The sequence below is a fragment of the Taurulus bubalis genome, assembly GCF_910589615.1.
Source record: "Taurulus bubalis genome assembly, chromosome: 12".
In the NCBI taxonomy this organism is placed as follows: domain Eukaryota; kingdom Metazoa; phylum Chordata; class Actinopteri; order Perciformes; family Cottidae; genus Taurulus; species Taurulus bubalis.
The window spans coordinates 6,436,320-6,454,831 of record NC_136600.1 but is presented as its reverse complement, the minus strand read 5'-3'; the positions used below and the strand labels follow the sequence as shown (position 1 = coordinate 6,454,831).

At 44.6% G+C, this 18,512-nt stretch overlaps 2 protein-coding genes across 2 annotated transcripts; both read left to right on the top strand.

The window, feature by feature from the left end:
• Nucleotides 1–52: 52 nt before the first annotated feature.
• On the top strand, nucleotides 53–6,470 carry coq3 (coenzyme Q3 methyltransferase; the record flags this gene model as incomplete). Its single annotated transcript, XM_079227977.1, has 6 exons — nucleotides 53–198; nucleotides 932–1,069; nucleotides 2,816–2,915; nucleotides 4,450–4,710; nucleotides 5,507–5,666; nucleotides 5,925–6,470. The coding sequence occupies 6 exons, from the start codon at nucleotides 53–55 to the stop codon at nucleotides 6,086–6,088; spliced, it is 969 nt and encodes a 322-aa protein (XP_079084103.1). The 3' UTR covers nucleotides 6,089–6,470.
• Nucleotides 6,471–8,775: 2,305 nt separating this feature from the next.
• On the top strand, nucleotides 8,776–18,297 carry faxcb (failed axon connections homolog, metaxin like GST domain containing b; the record flags this gene model as incomplete). Its single annotated transcript, XM_079227477.1, has 6 exons — nucleotides 8,776–9,035; nucleotides 11,587–11,722; nucleotides 12,322–12,518; nucleotides 15,936–16,153; nucleotides 17,317–17,433; nucleotides 17,966–18,297. The coding sequence occupies 6 exons, from the start codon at nucleotides 8,776–8,778 to the stop codon at nucleotides 18,295–18,297; spliced, it is 1,260 nt and encodes a 419-aa protein (XP_079083603.1).
• Between the last annotated feature and the right edge of the window lie 215 nt (nucleotides 18,298–18,512).

Sequence of the window (18,512 nt, the reverse complement as noted above, 5' to 3'; positions counted from 1 at the left end):
ACTGCTGGTCGACCTGTCGGAGCTAAACTCTCAGCGGCCGGTCAGGACGAGCATGTACGCGAACAGGTCGACCCGCCTCGTGTTGGGGCTGCTGAGCCGTAAAACCACCGCGGCGGGACGGAGCGCCTCCAGCGGGACTGCGGTGCGCAAACTGCGGGCTCTGGAGACGCAGCGGCACGGCGTGACCTGTCCCTCCAGGTACAGACCGCATTGTCGTCGGTGGTGCCTCCTGGTTCGCGGCTGCGCTTGCCATTTGTTGCTTCTATATTTAGGGGCGGGGGGGTCAAAGTCTGATCTCTTTAGAAATCTTTATGAATGGGACAAATCGTAGTTCCCCAAAGTGTGTTCCAGCTGTCCAATCAGAGAAAGGTCGAATCAAATCACGTGGACTGAGCGTGCAGCCTTCAGCTCACTTTAAGTTAACTTTTTTAAGTTGCACTGTTAAAAGGGATAAAGTATTATTTTTTTACTGAGTGTAAGAGAGACTTTGACTGCAACCAACATTTGCTTCATTATCGATTAACCCGTTAATTAATCAACAGAGCCCAAAATGGCCTCAGATGTTGTTCTTATAGCCCAGCCAACAGATCAATACCTCTATATTTATAATTCAGTGAAATGAAAAGAAGAACATCCTTTCATTTGAGAAAGTTACAACTAGCAAATACCCTTCTTGCTCGATAGAGGACTGACTCGATCAATGGATGGTTCAAAATGCTGTCAGTTATTTTATTTGATCTTCTCCCAATTGACTAATCGAGCAATCCTTTCAGCACCAACTTGAAGATGTCAGCATCATAACAGATTCAGTCAGGGTACAGCTAAACATTTTCAAGGTTGTCTGCGTCATTGTTCCCTGTACTAAGTGCTGTGTGTTTTGATGTTTTAGGCATGAAGATGGTTGATGTTGTCTTTTTATTATTTTGCACAGGGCTGTGTCATCCTCCCAAACCACAGTGGACCCCGATGAGGTGAGGAGGTTCCAGTCACTGGCCGGCAAGTGGTGGGATGAACGAGGAGAATTTGCAGCTCTTCATTCAATGAATGACCTGAGGGTGCCTTTTATACGGTGTGTGTGTGTGTTTGCACATAATATGCATCTCAAAAGTCATATTTTCTGAAATGCCAAGCAGTCACGCCTTCGTCGCTGATTGATTGGCAGAGGCGTCAAGCAACTGTGGCAAAACATGACCTGGAGGAGATCCAGCCTTGTGGTGTTTGAGAGCAAAATAAAAAAATAAACACGGCATGATTGAAAGTGACAGGATTCCTCCACACATCAGCACATTTTCAACAAATAGCATTTCAACTGTTTCGGGGGGGCCTGCCTGCATCTGTTTTGATTGATAAGATCTGCTGTAGGGTGCTCCAACACACACACACACACACACACACACACACACACACACACACACACACACACACACACACACACACACACACACACACACAGGATAATCATTACATTACCCATCCCCCCCCCTGGTGGTGGTGATGTGTGTTTGTGGTGACAGCATGACAGACCCAGTGCCAGTGAATGTCTGAGTATGGCTGATTTCCCCGATACGAGTCTGCCCCTCGGGGCGGTCTAAATGAGAAGCAGCAGCACTACTGTTGCTGCTGTACCTTTTTTAGACCTTTTTTTTTTACTATTAATTATGGAAACTTTGTTTTTATTTATTGGATATGTACTGTGAATATAGATCAAGTCATCAGCAAATCTGAATAACTATTGTAAGCCACACATGACTATTGCAACAGAAAGTGAGGCTTTTTGACATTAATCAGGAAGGTGGGGGGTGCATTTCTATATTTTTTTAAATTTTTTTTTAAAGAAATTTGCCATTTTGTTGCACTGCTTCTCCCCTGGTTATTGTCAGTTGTTGGTTCAGAAGTCAGAATGCTTAGTAATACGCCTTTAGTGTTAGTAACCCCCCCACCCCCCTCCCCACACACACACACACACACGCACACAGTTTTGTACATTGAAGCTGTTGTGACGACTTGACACCCATACTCTCATCAATATTAAAATACTCTTATTATAAATTTGGCATCGACGGACATGTCGAGGTGACGAAGTAACAAATGTCTTCATTTTTGAACTGCTCTTTAATTTGTTAAATTTGATTTTTCATTTTATCACTAGAAGAATTGTTCCTAAAACTGATTCATCCTGATTGGACGGCTCCACATTCCTCTCCAGACTGTGGCTAGGTAGCTTTGGCCCCCGTCTCTCCGTGCGTCGCTGAGGTTGGGAGCTAGTTAGGTGGATTATCTGCCAACACCCTAATCCTCCCTCCCTCGCCGCTTGCACGAATGCTCTTGTGCCCCAGCAGAGCTTTAATGAGGACGATGCATAGCCAGATCTGGGCCTGCCCTGCACTTGTGTAACGCCTGAGGCCGGCAGTCGTCAGACAGCGTGTGAGGGAGGAGGAGGAGGGCAGAGATGATGGTGGATGAACTTGTAGCCGGGGGATATTTGTGGTCGTTAGCTGGCAGACACTGACTGTGGCTCACGGTGAAATGGAGATGGTTTATGACGGCGGATGGGGTAAGCGAAAGTGCTCCAACCTCCCCTCCACCTCCTGCATCACGTCGGCTGTGGGCGATTTTAGGAACACACTTGCTCAAAAACAAGTCGCAGGCACTGTTTTTCTTGCCCTTTGACGTGGCGCTAATGTAAACACAAATGTAAATAATGCAATTCATAAGTGTGCCAACTTATTTATTCATTCTTGATGTTCAATATCTGTGCTGTCTGGTTCTTGGGTATTCGTCGTGTGAAATCCTGATTATTTATCTGCCTGTTCAGGGATAACCTGCTGAACGTGCACGGGGCCCGTCAGCCTGGGAAGCCACTCGGCAGGCTCAGAGTCCTGGATGTGGGCTGCGGAGGAGGCCTGCTCACAGAGGTAAAATAGAGGCGTGTGTGTTGTTGTGAGAAAAGATGCAGCACAAAGACAATGCCGACAAAAATGTCATGTGTCTATGCATTTGTGCGAAATCTGTTTGTCGAGATTAAGCCTTTTCTTTTCAGATGGCAGTCGAGATTGTGCTTTCAGCACTCGGCGCTATAGAGCCAGTCCTTTCACATGAATACCAGTGCCAGAAAAACATTTAACCGTCAGCTTCATGCTCCCTCCCTTTTGATTTGACTGGTCTCGGTGTGGTGGAGCCGACAGTCGGTCATTTACACTTGTTTATCTGTTTGTTAGCGCCGATAGCCGGGCAGCCGGGACACGGACGTCCGTCTCTGCCTGTTTATTTGAGCTGAGGACGTACCAGCTGCATGGTGTGATTTGAGAAGACAAAATCAGGTCCTGTGCTTTCTGTGGCTCTGTCACACAGGCTGTCCTGTTCAGACACCGATAAACACAAACACACACACGCACATAAAGAAGAAAACAAAAAGTGTCTGTCGAGATTGCAGTTGTTGTTGCGTCTCTGGGTGTCTTGTCACTACAACTCTCCCCATCAGAGGGGACGAGCTGTGGGAGGAGAGAGATCGGCCTCTGGGCGAGTGCAGCTCACCACACGGGCCTGCGTTTTAACGTTTGTCCAGAAGAGGGCGTTGTAGTTCACACCACACACGTCTGATGTGCCTATACCTGGTCTAAAAGGCTGGTTGTTTCTTCTAAAACACACATTTTCTCTATCCAAGTTCATGCACTAAATTACCATATCTTTAAATGGCATGTATTTTTTTTTCTTCGCCAAATAGTAACTTAAAAATCTCATAACACAAAATGACTATTAATTAGACACCATTTGTTAGATGCAGCTACATTTATATCTGAAAACCCCATAGAGGAAAGGTTTTCCTCATGGAGGTGGAAGGTTTATGAAACCCGGACACATGATCAGGTGTTCCTCTTTGATTCAACATCTGCAGAAGAAACTAAGGGTCATGTCTACACATGTATTATATGGGGGATGTAGACACGTTGGGTTTGGGTGGCATTACTGAAATGACTTTAGTTGAGGAAAATAAAGGCTACGGAAGCATGTTGCAGCATTCTTTATTCATTTCTGTACATTTTTACTATGAGGCAGCACAATCCATGTAGTAAAAAACAAACGTGTTATATATATATATATATATATATATATATATATATTTGTACGCCACTTGTTCCATTCTAGGTTACATACAGTACAGTTAAATCATGACAGCACTTACTTCAACCACATGTTTATATCTAAGTAGTATCAACATCCTCCTTTACACAGAAAGTGATATAAGAGGACCAGCTGCACTACCCAGAGTTCCTGCTGCTTGTCCTCATCAATGGGCTTGTATTGTTTTCAGCACTGTGTGATGGAGCCAAAGGCACTTCTCCATAATGTGGAATAAAGTTTAGAATTAACTTCCAGGAATGCATTTAAAGAATAAAAATGGACGGACAGTAGACTCCGTATTGACTGCTCTCCTCCCTCCTTCACAAGCCCCTCGGTCGCCTGGGAGCCAACGTGTTGGGAATAGATCCGGTAGGCGACAGCATCGGTACGGCCCGGCTGCATTCATCCAGGGACCCGGACCTTCGGGACCGGGTCTGCTACCGGGCATGCACTCTGGAGGAGCTCTCAGCGGAGAGGGAGGGAGAGGAGGAGGGGGCGGGCCTGTACGACGCCATCGTGGCCTCCGAGGTGGTGGAGCATCTGGCCGACCTGGAAACCTTTGCCTCCTGCTGCAACCACGTGCTGAAGGTGTGTCCCGGGATATTGTGTGTGTGTGTGCGTGTGTGTGTGCGTGCGTGCGTTCCTCCAGCTGTTGGCTCATGTCGGATATTTCCATGTGTTCATCTGAGCGTACGCAAGCGTGCAGATGGTGATTTTGTTATGTTTGCTTTGTTTGCATCTGTTGTGTTTCACTGGGAATGGGTTAGCATGTGCTTTTATGTGTACGGGACACTGACCACATTGTCGGCTACTAAGTACTTTCCACATTACTATCCTCGCTCGCTAGCTACGTCACCCATTTTACATCGTCTTTATGTATCTGACAAATGAACGGAATTATTTGACAATTTAAGTGATTATGTCAGCTTATGGTTAAATGTTTGTTTTAAATATCCACATGATAAATACAGCCTGAGCAAATAACTCATATACACTTCTCTCTCTCTCTCTTGCTCTCTCTAAACACAAAAAAGCAGCTTTAGACTGGATCTTGCTTCAGGGCACCTATGCAGGGACGCGTTAGCATGAATTATTTTGTTTGAATTCATTTTACTGCACTCTCCCGCTTTTATTTCCTCTCTCTCCTCCTGTTTTGTTAATCTTGACCTCGGTTGAACTCTGGGTTTGGCACTGCTGCTCTCTGGTTTCTCACACTGGACTTTGTCCATCTAATCCACTTTATAAATACTCTTCTGATTCAGGGAGCAGTAGCGCTTCACTTGGGATGGGATGTCATTGTACAATATTTTTTCTGAAGCCACATTACCAGCAAAAATCTTTCATACTCCATGAACTAAAACGGCTCCTCTTTCCTTATGTGCAGACGGATGGCTCTCTCTTCATCACTACTATTAATAAAAGCAACCTGTCGTACGCGCTGGGTATTGTGGTCGCCGAGCAGCTGCTGCGCATCGTTCCCAGCGGGACACACGACTGGGAAAAGTTCATCAGCCCTGTGGAACTGGAGCGCCTCCTGGAGTCCAGTAAGTCCCCCGAAGGTCCACTTGAGGGGTTGTTCCTCTGGAAACGACTAAACAACAGATTGTGAAGTGTTAACAACCAGCACAATTGAGCATATGTTTTCGGAACTCCACATTCCCTGCACATGTTGGTCCACAAAAAGACGTGTTTTTATTTATTGCAGGGGGAATAAAAAGCGTATTCCCCACACAGTGCAAATGTTTCATTGAATGTTAGAACACAAGCCACTAAAGTCTGCTCTTCTCGTCTCCGTCTCTCAGATGGTTTCTCGGTGAAGTCCGTCCAGGGGATGCTGTACAACCCCGCATCAGGAGCCTGGAGCTGGACCAACAGCACTGCCATCAACTACGCCCTCCACGCGGTCAAAGTGAGAGACGACCCCGACGCAGAGGAGAGCGCCGCCCACCCAGAGGACCGCGGCTGAGCTAAAGAACCGAGGACCAAGTCAGAGAATAGAGAGAAAGAGAGAGAAAGGAAATGTACATTCAGATGTGATGCGGCAAAATGAGGCTGAGGCTGTTGGAGGGAAAGGGACGAACGGCCTCGAGATGGAATGTAGTAGCCGAGTTGCAAACCAGAATAAAATCACGCTTTTTGATTTCCCCATCAGCCTTTGCTATGAGGTGACGCAAACGGGTAAAGGAATGTTCAGTGTTTGAGCTTGAAAGGAAACACTCAGGTGTATCATTCAGTGAGAGTGTAACGGCGCAACTTCAGAGTTTATTATTTATTTTGTGGTTGAATATTTTGTGATTTGCCAAATCCCCTATTAAAAATGGTCCTTTGCCAGGTTGCATTCCTCAGGAGTGAAAGTACAACCGTGTCTTGATTTCTCCGCGTTCAGCTGCTAACACTATTAATGTCTGGTGTTGGTTATGCTCAAGCCCGGAGAAGACGCCTCCGCACACACGAGGGTGGGGACAGCCGCCTCCACCGGGATTATACTGGAACTCGAGTGGAAGCATTATGTAATGCAAAGCCAGCCTGTGGCGAAAATAAGTCATGCTTGCATGGTGTTCTTAAAGAGACCAATGGCCAGGCGTGCCAGCAAAAATAAATGTGCTTATGTTATATAAATGTATACCAGACTAATACTCAAAACCACTGTATTGATGATGAAAGAGAATTGGGGGGATGGATAGGGAGTATATATTTAGCAGTGCATGCAGAGGACTCCTCTCCACACAGAAGTTCAGCTGACTACAATAACAAACAAGCCTACTCCGATGCGCGCTCCCTAAATCCGCGGGAGTGCGCGCCTAACTTGCAGTAGCCAATGGCTGCAGTGAGGACTTTTAGAGCTCATCTCCGGGTTTCGGATTAAAATGCCCAGTCCATCCCGTTCCGCTGAAACACCTGTTCTCATCGACAGATTCGCCACCGGTTGACCGGAAGGAGACGGGGGATTTGACCGAAAGAGACGGGGATTTGACCGAAAGAGACGGGGATTTGACCGGCGTCCGCGGCCACACAACATCTTGCATCAGGATACATCCACATGCTCCTCTCGGCATGCTCGATAAACAGATTCCAACAACAGCCGGCGGAGTTATCCGTCAAGATGAATATCTTCTTCCACTTCCGAGGTTGTTCCAGAGTGAGTAGACTTTTTTTAAATTCTATATATATGTTTACATTAACTTTTTGTTCACGTTTGTAAATTAACAATTGTTATTCGTGCATTATAAACAGCGTACTGCAAAAGGATTAACATACACACAGGCTCTATTTATAGCATGTGTGAAGGGAGATGTCCTAAACAAATACACCTAACAGCAGATATGAAGGCTGCAGCCCAGACGGTTACATTTATTAGATAAATATCACTCGGCGACTTGTCAGTTATTGTTGTCATTGTGTTCTTCATGGCGAGCCACTGGTTTCACTGGGAGGCAGGGGGCTCGTCTGGGCGGGGTGACTCCTCTGCTGGAGCAGCTGTGTCAAGTTCCCACTGTAACGCAAAGTATCACCGGATGTTGCTCGAGTTCACCGTGGAAATAAGAGTATGTTTACCTCGATTAATTGGCTGTTGCTCGTGATGAATGTAATCTTAAAAACACATTCGTAGCGCCTTGTAGTAGCTCTTTGTTGAACATTAATCAGATCTCCTCCTTCATTTCTGTCAAAGTTTGAGTTTTGTATTGTCAAGAATGAGCTTTTATGCTTAAATATGCCACAATGTTTGATGAGACCAAAGACGGCGGAGCGAAGACCTACAGATACAGAAAGATGGAGCAGAGTAACAAGATGATGTGAAACACTTAAATATATATGGACAATAATATGTAGACTGTTTTGGAAAAGGCAGTTAATAATCCAGCACTGAAGAAGGTAGTTTCAGTCTGCTAAAAAACTGCATTTCTTAGCCTACATCTAGAGATGAAACATATATCATAAATCACTTAGTTCTCCAACTCCAAATTATCAGTTTATTTGATACTCAAATAATCGTTTGAGTCAAATTTACAAGGAAACACTGGTGCTTTTCGGGTGCCAGCTTCTCAAAAAGGATATTCGTATATGACTCTACATTAAATATCTTGGACTGCTTACATCTGACATTCATAGACAAAACAATCTGGAAAACATTTATCAATTTAATTGATAATTAAAATAATTGTTAGTAGCTGTCTTGATTACACTAGAACAGATTAAAGTAACTTTACAAGTTGATGTTCAAATACGTTTTCATTGTTTAAAGAAAATATAAACGAAAGTGTAAAATTCCATTATGATTATTGTGATTATTATAATTATGATAATAATTATGATTGTTGTTATTGTACAAGTCATCAAAATGACATTGCAACACAGCCCCAACTGTGAACTCTTATTTTGAAATGTAAAACAGGAAGTTAAGCTGTTGTATGTCTAATGAGCTTGACGAGACTTTCTACGCCCCGCAAAGGAAAGCGGACTGGGCGCAGAGCATCGTCCCGTGGAGGGCGACTCGAGATGTTTACGCCTTCTGATTTCTCTGGAGCAATAAAAGCCGCACGCCGCCGCCATGCCGTAGACCCCCCGCCGGGCGTTTAGATGAAGCCTAACGGGGACCACAACAGGGAGGAAACGGGGTGGCTGTAACCGGGAGGCCGGGCGGGAGGAGGGAGTATGTACTGGGCTGCTGGCTTTGCCTCTTCCCGGCCGTGTGTGGTTGAACTCGGGCGGAATCACAGCCTGCCCCTCGGGCTGTGCGGCTCCGAGCAGCAGCAGTCTCTGTATGGCTATATCATCGCCGTCCCCTTGCAGGACTACGGGGGCATCATGGCGGCTCTGGGCTCGGACTCCTGGTGGAAGAAGACCCTGTACATCACCGGGGGGGCCCTGCTGGCTGCTGCAGCATACCTGCTGCACGAACTGCTAGCCATCAGGTAAGGACGCACAGCATGCATCATCATCACCACTTTATTTCCTCATCATGGAGTCTGTTAATGCCCCCTGCAGACGGTGGTTCATCGGCGTGATAAAAGCATGAATGGAGACGGGAGTCCTTTCTGTGCAGATCTCGCGGTGGTTGCTGAGGTTTCAGCCCTCTGTTTTCCTCCTTCCAAGGACACGACGCTAGATGGAGAGAGATGCACAAAAAAAAAATCAAATACATAATAAACGAGTCGCGCGTCAAGCTCCCGTGCCCGCGCCGTCGGCACCTGCGCGTGTTTTATGCGGAGCGCTCCTCAGACCAACCTTTTATGAACTCTGCCGTGAGAAACGCAGCTGCCGCGCAGAGAACCGTGCGCACAAGGACAAGGACAACACACCTATGAACGCCTCGCAGTGATGGCGGATGCATGAGATGTGATCAGTCCCTGCGATGGATAAGTGATTATCTCGGGGAGCTATTGTTAGTGCAGCGGGTGCGTGTCTGTCAATAGGAAGGCACGTTTGAGGGGGGGATTATTTTTGGCCCGTGCCAAGAACTAAGTACATCCTGTAACAGTGGCCTGGTCGGCTGTGCTTTCACTCTCACCCCCAGTCATAATCTGCGTAACCTTGTATTTCGTGCAGAAAACGTCGCTGCTGAATCACGTGCGGGCCACTGAGGCCATGTCACGTGGCGTGTGTTGTCGGCACTGGAGACGACATTTAATGGTCGGAGAGCTCGTTGAGTGGCTCTTTGAGCAGCAACATTAAAGTCAGCGAGGTGTGCGACAGACACGAGATTTGGAACAGTTTCAGCACCGCGTAACGGCGGACAGCGACGTTCAAGACTTGGACCCGTTTCAGCACCACAGGGAAATGGACAGCGAAGGGTTCAGCCACAATTGTACAGCGCATGAATTTTGCATACTGTCAGTTCCCAGTTTATTAGGTACACCTAGCTAAAACTAATATGCTTCCCAACTAATCTTCCCAACTGACACTAGGCCATAATGTGATGCTATTACCACAATGATCATAAACATAAAAGTATTGAAGCCATTGCCATATGGGTTATTTATGAATATATGTTTGCCAAAAAGTTATTCCCAAACAAAGGCACGTATATTTCATACTAAGTATTACGAGTAAAACATAATTCTATGATCTAACTCATTAATATCACCGAGGGTAGAATACATATCAGGGAAGACGCTGATCTCCCCTAAAATGGGGTAAGAAGCCCCCGCATTGCTCGTCTATGCCGTACACCATCATCTAATACAAAAATATAATAGCTGACCAATGATAAGAAATGTATTATCCTCTAACTCGTTGACTTTATGTTCCTATAATAACATTGCAGCACTAGCTAGCTAGCTTGAATTCTGCGCTATGAGCATCCGTTGTGACGTGTGTGTTGTGTCACATTTATGTTACTGTTAAAGTAAAAAATTCCAAACGAGACAATGTCCTAATAGATCTGAATTGAACATTGTTTAACAAGTGCATTATTGGCCTGGTGATGATAATACAGCAATACACTGACTAACATACATGCATATTGGCAGAATTTCTACTAGGACAACTGATCTACAGCAGTCCAGGGAGCACAGCCAGACAAAGAACGTCAGGAGAATAGTTTATAGTTGTGTTCAGACAGCAGGCACGAGGAATGGGAAATGTTTGCTTCAAACTGGAACAGTGTGATGACTCAGTCGGTCAATCATTTCAATTTGAATTGAAGTTTGTAATGCCACCCAGCTCGGTGGTGATACAGGAGATTAGTATCAGCAGTGTTTTCCACGTATAATAAGCAAGATTCCGCCGTCTCTGAAAATAGAAATGCGTACTGGTGGGTGGTTGAGAGGTCAGGGACACGGGGACCTGCTGCTCGGTCACGGTGCTATAATTAACCACAGGTGACCCTTTCCTCCCAGGAAGGTTTGTTAGAGCCTGGAACTGGACAGCAAGTCTCGGCTCCCTGTGCAGACGCTGAGTTCTGTTGGGTATTTATCTCACAGCACCAGCTGACCTACAGCACAGGTAGTAAAACCGGTCGCTGTCAGCCACAATACCGTTACTGTCTGTGAAGTTTGTATCAATGCTGTCTCCATTGTTGTTCCTGCTGGTGTCTACACACAGCCAACAGGGTTAAAGATATCGAAGCTTATGTTCCTCCGTGAAGAGTCAGCTGTTTGCTGCGGTTTATTTCTAAAAACCGGGTGGGAAGATCCATCGCAGCATCAAATGCAAAGCTTTGGAGTGAAGTGCTTTTGCATTCTGCTTCTTGTCAGAAATGACTCAAGGGCAAACATTATTGTCACATTAAGGTCTTTTTTTTAAAATTTCAGGTGGCTTTGGGGAACCAGATAAATAAAAGTTTGGTTTGACATCGTGGATTTTAAACTTAAATATACTAGTAGGTGACAACACGAGAACTAATCATATTCAGTTATTTTATTCAATAGTCATTTCAAACAGTCCTGGGAGCGTAAACTCCAGTAGATTAGTCCGAACAACGCTGTTAGCTTTCTAACGATATTGTGTTCTTCATCTGTGTAGGAAGGAGCAGGAGCTGGACTCTAAAGACGCCATCATCCTGCATCAGTTCTCCAGGCCAAAGAATGGCGTTCCCAGCCTCTCGCCCTTCTGCCTCAAAATAGAGACGTACCTGCGCATGGTGGACCTGCCCTACCAGGTGACGCTCCGCAGAATGTCTCCGAGCTCATGGCACTCAGTTGTGCTCTTTGCTGTGGTGTTTCTACACTACACTTCCCAGAGATCACCTGCTAGTCAGACAGCCTTCTGTGAACAGATAGTGTCTAGTAATTGATCATTCAAAGATAAAAAAAAAAAGCTAAATTGTGTAATGCATTTCCACAAAGTTGGCTGATTTGAAAGCAAATGGTCAAAAACTGTGCAGCTGACCGATCTTAGCTTTAAGGTTCTAGTATGGGACAAGCTACAGAAACAATAGATCATACAATTTCCACAATGCAACTCAATAGCATCTTACAGTGGACCCTTTCTACTCTCCAGGCTCTATGTTTGTACTTTTGCAGTGTTCAAACCCAAGCTGAGAAAACACTGATGATAAAGTGTCTCCACAGCTTGAGTAGTGTGCCTCGAGAATCATCCCCTTGAGGGATCCACTGAAATACGCCAGATTAAAAGTCAGCAACGGGAAAATGTTGCATTAAAAAATGTGCTCGTCAGTCCACAATAGCACGCTCTTTTTGTCCAGGACGTGTATGTCGGATTCTACATATTCTCACATGAGGCTGTTTCTCTTTGCAGAACTACTTTGATGGAAAGCTGTCGCCGCAGGGTAAGATGCCCTGGATCGAGTACAACCACGAGCAGGCGTCGGGGTCAGAGTTCATCGTGGACTTCCTGGAGGAGAAGCTGGGTGTCAACCTCAACAACAACCTCACCCCGCATGAGAGAGCCGTGTCCCGAGCTGTCACCAAGATGGTGGAGGAACACCTGTACTGGTAGGGAGCTGATGCGTAGCGAGTATGTCGTGTTGGACAGGTCAACTGTGTCTTTGGAAACCCTTTTAGAAAACTTCATTATACTTGCTGAAAGCTCGCTTCAGCCTCGAGTGAATCGAATGTAGAAGCTATGAAGCAACGTTAGCTCATTCAGGCAGAACGCAGTGACTTCTCTGTAACTCGATGCAACTGTTGTGCTTGAGGGCTAAAATAATGCGTTTGCTGACTGGAGTATAGTACATTTATTTTTATGTATTAATATTTAAATACACATTTCACCACCGTAACTCAATGTTAAACAGGATCAGTAGCCGCCCACACAGATATCCTTGAAACAGAGCAATTGATTTTTACAGCAAAAAATATATATTTTGAGATCTTTTCATTTTCAAGTGTTATTTATGCAGCCTTGCAGGTCAGACCGACTCCATGCTCACCAGCCTTGTGTTGTCAGCCATTCTTTGATGTGGTGAGTCACTCCAGTACCTCTGAGTGAGAAACATGCTGCTGCTAGGAAATCGTTTACCACTCTTCCCACACCCTCCACAGAGGCTCTGAGTGTTTTCCATTACCTAAAAGCGCTATCCATCTTTCACTACCCCATCTTTTCACTTTAACTGAACCTTAGTCGTCACTTCAGACCATTGCAGGGTTTCCATCTGTAAAGAGTGTAAATGAGGGTGTGACATGTGTAACACTGTTAAATGTGTAAAGAAATGGTTGTATTTGGGTGAAATATAGGAGATTGCACCTTTTTTGTGTGCTGTAAAAAGGGAATTCCATGACATTTGTCCAAAGCTATAGAGGTCATGCATGAAACCGACATCCCCCCCACTTCCTGTGTCTCTTCCTTGCTGTCTTCTCGCTGCTCCTCCACACGCCCTGTGCCATGTTTAGACCCACATATAGACCTATTGATTGAATTATTTATGTCATGGAAGGACACTGGCGGCTGTGTTGCTCATTAAAGGGCCACACAGCTGCTGGCCAGCATCAGGAACTGATGGTGATGTCATACACACACTGTTTCACACAAAGCCTTCTGGTTGATGCTGCTATAAAAATAAGGAAACTGTTGTAACTGTGCCTTATGCTTTATTTGCCATTAATATCTAAGCATTTCCTTGGATTATTAGTTTGGTAGAGAGAAAAAAAGACAGCTAGCCTTTCAAATGTATTCTATTTTTTAACAGTTCTCTTAAAGCTGCACTAATCAATATGTGTAATGTTAACAATGGATCAAATTACTTTGGGTAATGGCAATGGGTCAATTGACTTTTTCACATTTTATCCTCTTTAAGCTCCCTGTATTGTTTTTTTTTACGGCCCATAAATTCCGCCCTTTCATCAACTGTGTGTCTAACAGCAGCAGCTCTTATTTAATAAATCTACTAAATGTTTCCTGCTCAGCATCAAACGGCACACAGACATCATTAGTGACTATCTGGTGAACATGGTGGAGAATGTAGCTGCTATAAAAACACATTCCTTTTTTAATGGGTTGATAGAAACCAAAACGGAGCTAAAAGGACAGTAAATATTGGACTTGCATTCATCAGGTGAACTCCATATGAATGCTAATGTTGCTATGTATCTGTTGGAAGTGTATCAGACTTGCACATAATATTAAGTGCGTTTTTTGTTTTTTTGCAGTTTGTTCCACTGCCCCAGTGGCTAAAGTAATCAATAATAGTAATTTTAAAATCTAAATATGATTTTTTTTTTTTAACCCACATTTTTGTGTGAAATTCAATCAAAACAAAATTGGTTCTATTAATAGAATAAAAATGATTTGAGTATTTGAACTCTAAAAAGCCAAGGCCCCATCCTCTGCTGATGATTTCATGAGTCTTACAAAGTGTGCAGTAGGAACCAATTACTCATTACTATTACTCTTTATCTTCTCTTAAATTGCGAACATTAGTGGGAAAAACCTACTGACTGTGATTGAAAAGTGCAGCAAGGACAAAAAACAACAACTGACTTGGTCTCCTGTCTCACCCCCTCAAAGTGAACGGCTAAATCTTGTTTTGATATTTTAATCTACTAAGCAGGGTTTTTCCAAATCTTGAAACAAAGGACTGTTTATGCTCTTGGGAAAGCAGATACTTGGACAGGAAGTCTCTTCTGGCCCCTGGACAGTCACCACTCCCAGATGTAATGCAGGGCAGATGCTTTAATTAAATTTCCATGGAGCGACTCGTCATCTAGAGTGATCCAGAAGACTGCAGGCTCCTTTACAGTCGTATCCCGTTTCAGGGGTTAACCTCGACCAGCAGAATATGACACGAGGCTTTCAGACGAGCTGTGAGAGAAGCTCATTGCGTAATTCCAATAAGGGCGGCAGGAGAAAGTGCAAGTGTATAAAGATATAGCCGCTTAATCTTGTTAGTGTTTAAGCAGCTTGGCTGGAAACAAATATCAACAGAGAGCAGAGTCCATGTGGACTGTACCAAATATCAGAGACAGTTACTCTATTAATACATTTTGTGTATTAATGATAGATGCAGGTGAAACAACTTTCTCTTATTAGCTTACTTTATTAAATCTGTAGTCACAAAAGGAGAGATGTAGATAAGTAGAAGGAGAGTTAGAGAGGCTTGTTTGCACACATGGACATGATCTGTCTGTCTACTGCAGGGACAAATCTCTACTTAACGTCAGGCCGGCTCATGGAGCTGCCCAGGCTTCTTTTTTTTAAGATTTGAACACAAGAGAATCAGAATGACTCAACAAAGAGGCTGTGCATGCAATGCAGCAAAAAGTGTTGTTTAAAAAAAAAAAAATGTAATGTAATGGAATTTCTGGGATGCACATTCACCTTTTCTCCTCTAACCTATTTACTGGAAGAGAGACAGCGGCAGACTCCGAGCATTTCCTCATGTGCACTTTTATTGATGAGGAAAAGTGAGTTGTCAAAAGCCATGAAGCTTTGATGGCAGCAGGACACAGGAGCTGAACCCCTGAACAAGAAGTTGTGTTGTTGACACTAGCGTACACGCTACATGTTCCATTCCTGCCGAGCTCAGTTGCTTCCTCTTGTTTTTAGAGCTGGCATTGTTGATGAGGACTTGTGTGCTGCTTGTAAGAGTTGCTTTACATTGCTAAAATACAGATCTAGCTAACTAGAGCTCGAACATTTGGACATTAGTCTCCACCGGTCGGATTCCAGTCTTCCGACTGTGTTTTCTGCTGTGACTGTCGATCCAGAGGACTGGTGAAGCTATAAGAAGGTGTCACATCTTTGATAGCAGTCACTCTGTTTTGAAAAATAACTGCTGTGTAAATGTTTTGTTTTCTCGATACAAAATGAGTCTATCTGAACAGAAAGGGGCTGCCCCACGCGTGCTCTGACACAGTTAGTAAAAACCGACGTGACTTCAACACCGTCGTGTCTTGCTGTGCGTGTTCTCTCAGGACGATAGCCTACTGTCAGTGGGTGGACAACGTTGAGGAAACGCAGAAGCTCCTGGCGATGAGCGGCCCCCTGAGCGACACACTGAAGTGGCTGCTGAGCCGCCTGAACGGCAGCATGGTGCGCAGGGAGATGTACGGCCATGGCATCGGGCGCTTCTCTAAGGAGGAGGTCTACGCACTGATGGAGAAGGACATGAGGACGCTGGCCGCACTGCTGGGTAGGACGAGGTGTGTGTGTGTGTGTGTGTGTGTGTGTCTGTGTGTGTGTGTGTGTGTGTGTGTGTGTCTGTGTGTATATAAGCATTCTTAATGCCTCCAAACCTTTGCCATTAAAATGGCGTTACCTCATCAAATGTATGAGCAGGGATTACCCAAACTCTGTGATATAATCTGATTCAAGAGTTACACAATTTTTTTTTGTGTGGTTCAAAATCATTACATATTATAGTATGTACATCTCTAGCCATTAGTAGGAAGAGTCCTGCTTGATTTCTAAAATAACTGGATAGTCTAAAATGTATTCAGAAACTTAGTTTGCAGGAAATCAATAGTAAATATCAGCGGCAGTTAAAGACAAATGAGTCACAGGAAGTATGTTCATGTTCATGCTCATTTGTTACAGCACCACTAAGCGATAATGGCCAAAAAGTAGTTGGATAGCTCTGGCAGACTAATGTGGCCTAATGAAGCATTAGTAATAATGACTAATGGAGCCTGGCACAATATTCCAGGCTACATATGCACAGTGATAAATCCTTGGAGGAAAAGGCATGTTTTATAATATCAATAAATTACTGTCTGGAGTTAAGCAACGTGTAAACACATTTTAATTCCTTGCAGACAAAAATCCCAAAAATTCATTTATATATGTCCAAACTGTATTGCCTTCGTGTTTGTACTTGGAGACGGAAGAGTTCTGGATGTCAGTAACAGCGATACAATATCAGTCTTCAGTTGGAGACAAAGAGTGGAGAGAAAAGTGATTTGCATCGATCTGTTTGTGCCATTTCGACGAACGACCACTCGTTGTCAAGCGGAAAGCGGATATAGCGAGAGTTAAAGCATCGTCAGTACACTCAGTTCTCAGTTAACGTTTTCCAGACTCAAGCACTGAAAGTGGGAATCTGGAAAAATAGAAATGACATAAAAAAGACAACAGACTTCAAATGAACCCCAAATGCATCAACCAAATAATGACCATTCATTGCAAACTAAAAGTAATGGATAAGCAGTTAACATTATTGACTAAAGGTTTTATCGCTAATTAACCTCCATTAGCTTGTTTATTTCGGTACTGTTTCGTTATTTTATAACAATACTTGAAAACTGAAAATGTTTCTGCATCAGAACTTTAAATTGCTTTGTATTCTTCGTCCTGTAGGAGACAAGAAGTACTTTATGGGCTCTAAAATATCGACATTAGATGCTACAGTGTTTGGGCATCTAGCCCAGGCTATGTGGACTCTGCCTGGGACGCGGCCAGAGCAACTCATCAAAGGTCAGTGCATCTGTGAAGTAGCAGAACAGAATATTCTAATAATTAACCAAATGAACAAATTAAATCATTGCATATTCACTGTGTATCTTAATGCTGTAGTGTGAGCTTTATTGTCGCCCTGTATTGCAGTTTATATAATAAATAAGCATAGTTTTACATTGATATCTACAGTTTTCCTTCCTGGTTTGTTATTGATGCATTTGTCTGTTCCAGCCACTAGATGGCAGTCACATTTTACTGCAATGCGGTGCTGCTGACAGGCTTTGATTGTTGCTTTCACATCTTGTACAGAGTAGGGCACACTTGAGTCTTGAGAGAGCAAAATCAGAGCTTGTAAATTCACAATTGAAGGTTTTCTGTTGTTGTCGTTTTGATAAATCGTTCCTGATGAAAGGGCTCATAATGAAGAGATAGCACGAAACCTAAAGTATCCCAGATGTATTGTCCTCTGTATCGGACTCATGATGTCGGTTGGCGCCAGCGGTACCTGTAAAGGCGTGTGCATGTGAAACCCGCTGTGATGTCTTCCCAGGGGAGCTGATCAACCTGGCCATGTTCTGCGAGCGGATGCGGAGGAGGTTCTGGCCCGAGTGGTTCGTGGAAGTGGAGGATCTTTATTTTGACGGAGAGAGTGAGAGCAGCGGCGGCGGCGGCGTCTCCCCTACAGGCCTGCTGGACTTTGGCCTCTTCTCGCGGACCGACACTCTGGACGACAGCGACGCCAGCAGCCACTCGGCCGGACACACACACACTCGCACACACTCCCCCGAGTCTGACCACTCGCTCTTTGACTCGGACGTGGGCACGGGATCCGACAATGACATTCAGCTCAAGGAGGAGCTGGTTCCCGACCCGGAGGTTTGACAGATTGAGACTGACGGGAGACGAGAACTGTGTCGGTTAAGCCGGGGGAACCTGGCAGTCTGGACGGGTTGCCAGAGAGCAGCTCTCACAGCTGAAGAAACTATCCCAGCTCCTCCACATCAATATACCTTCCTGATGGACAGACTCTGTATCAATATGCAGAGCGTACAAACTGAACCTCATAATACACATGTGTGGTCTGCTGTGACATCAGA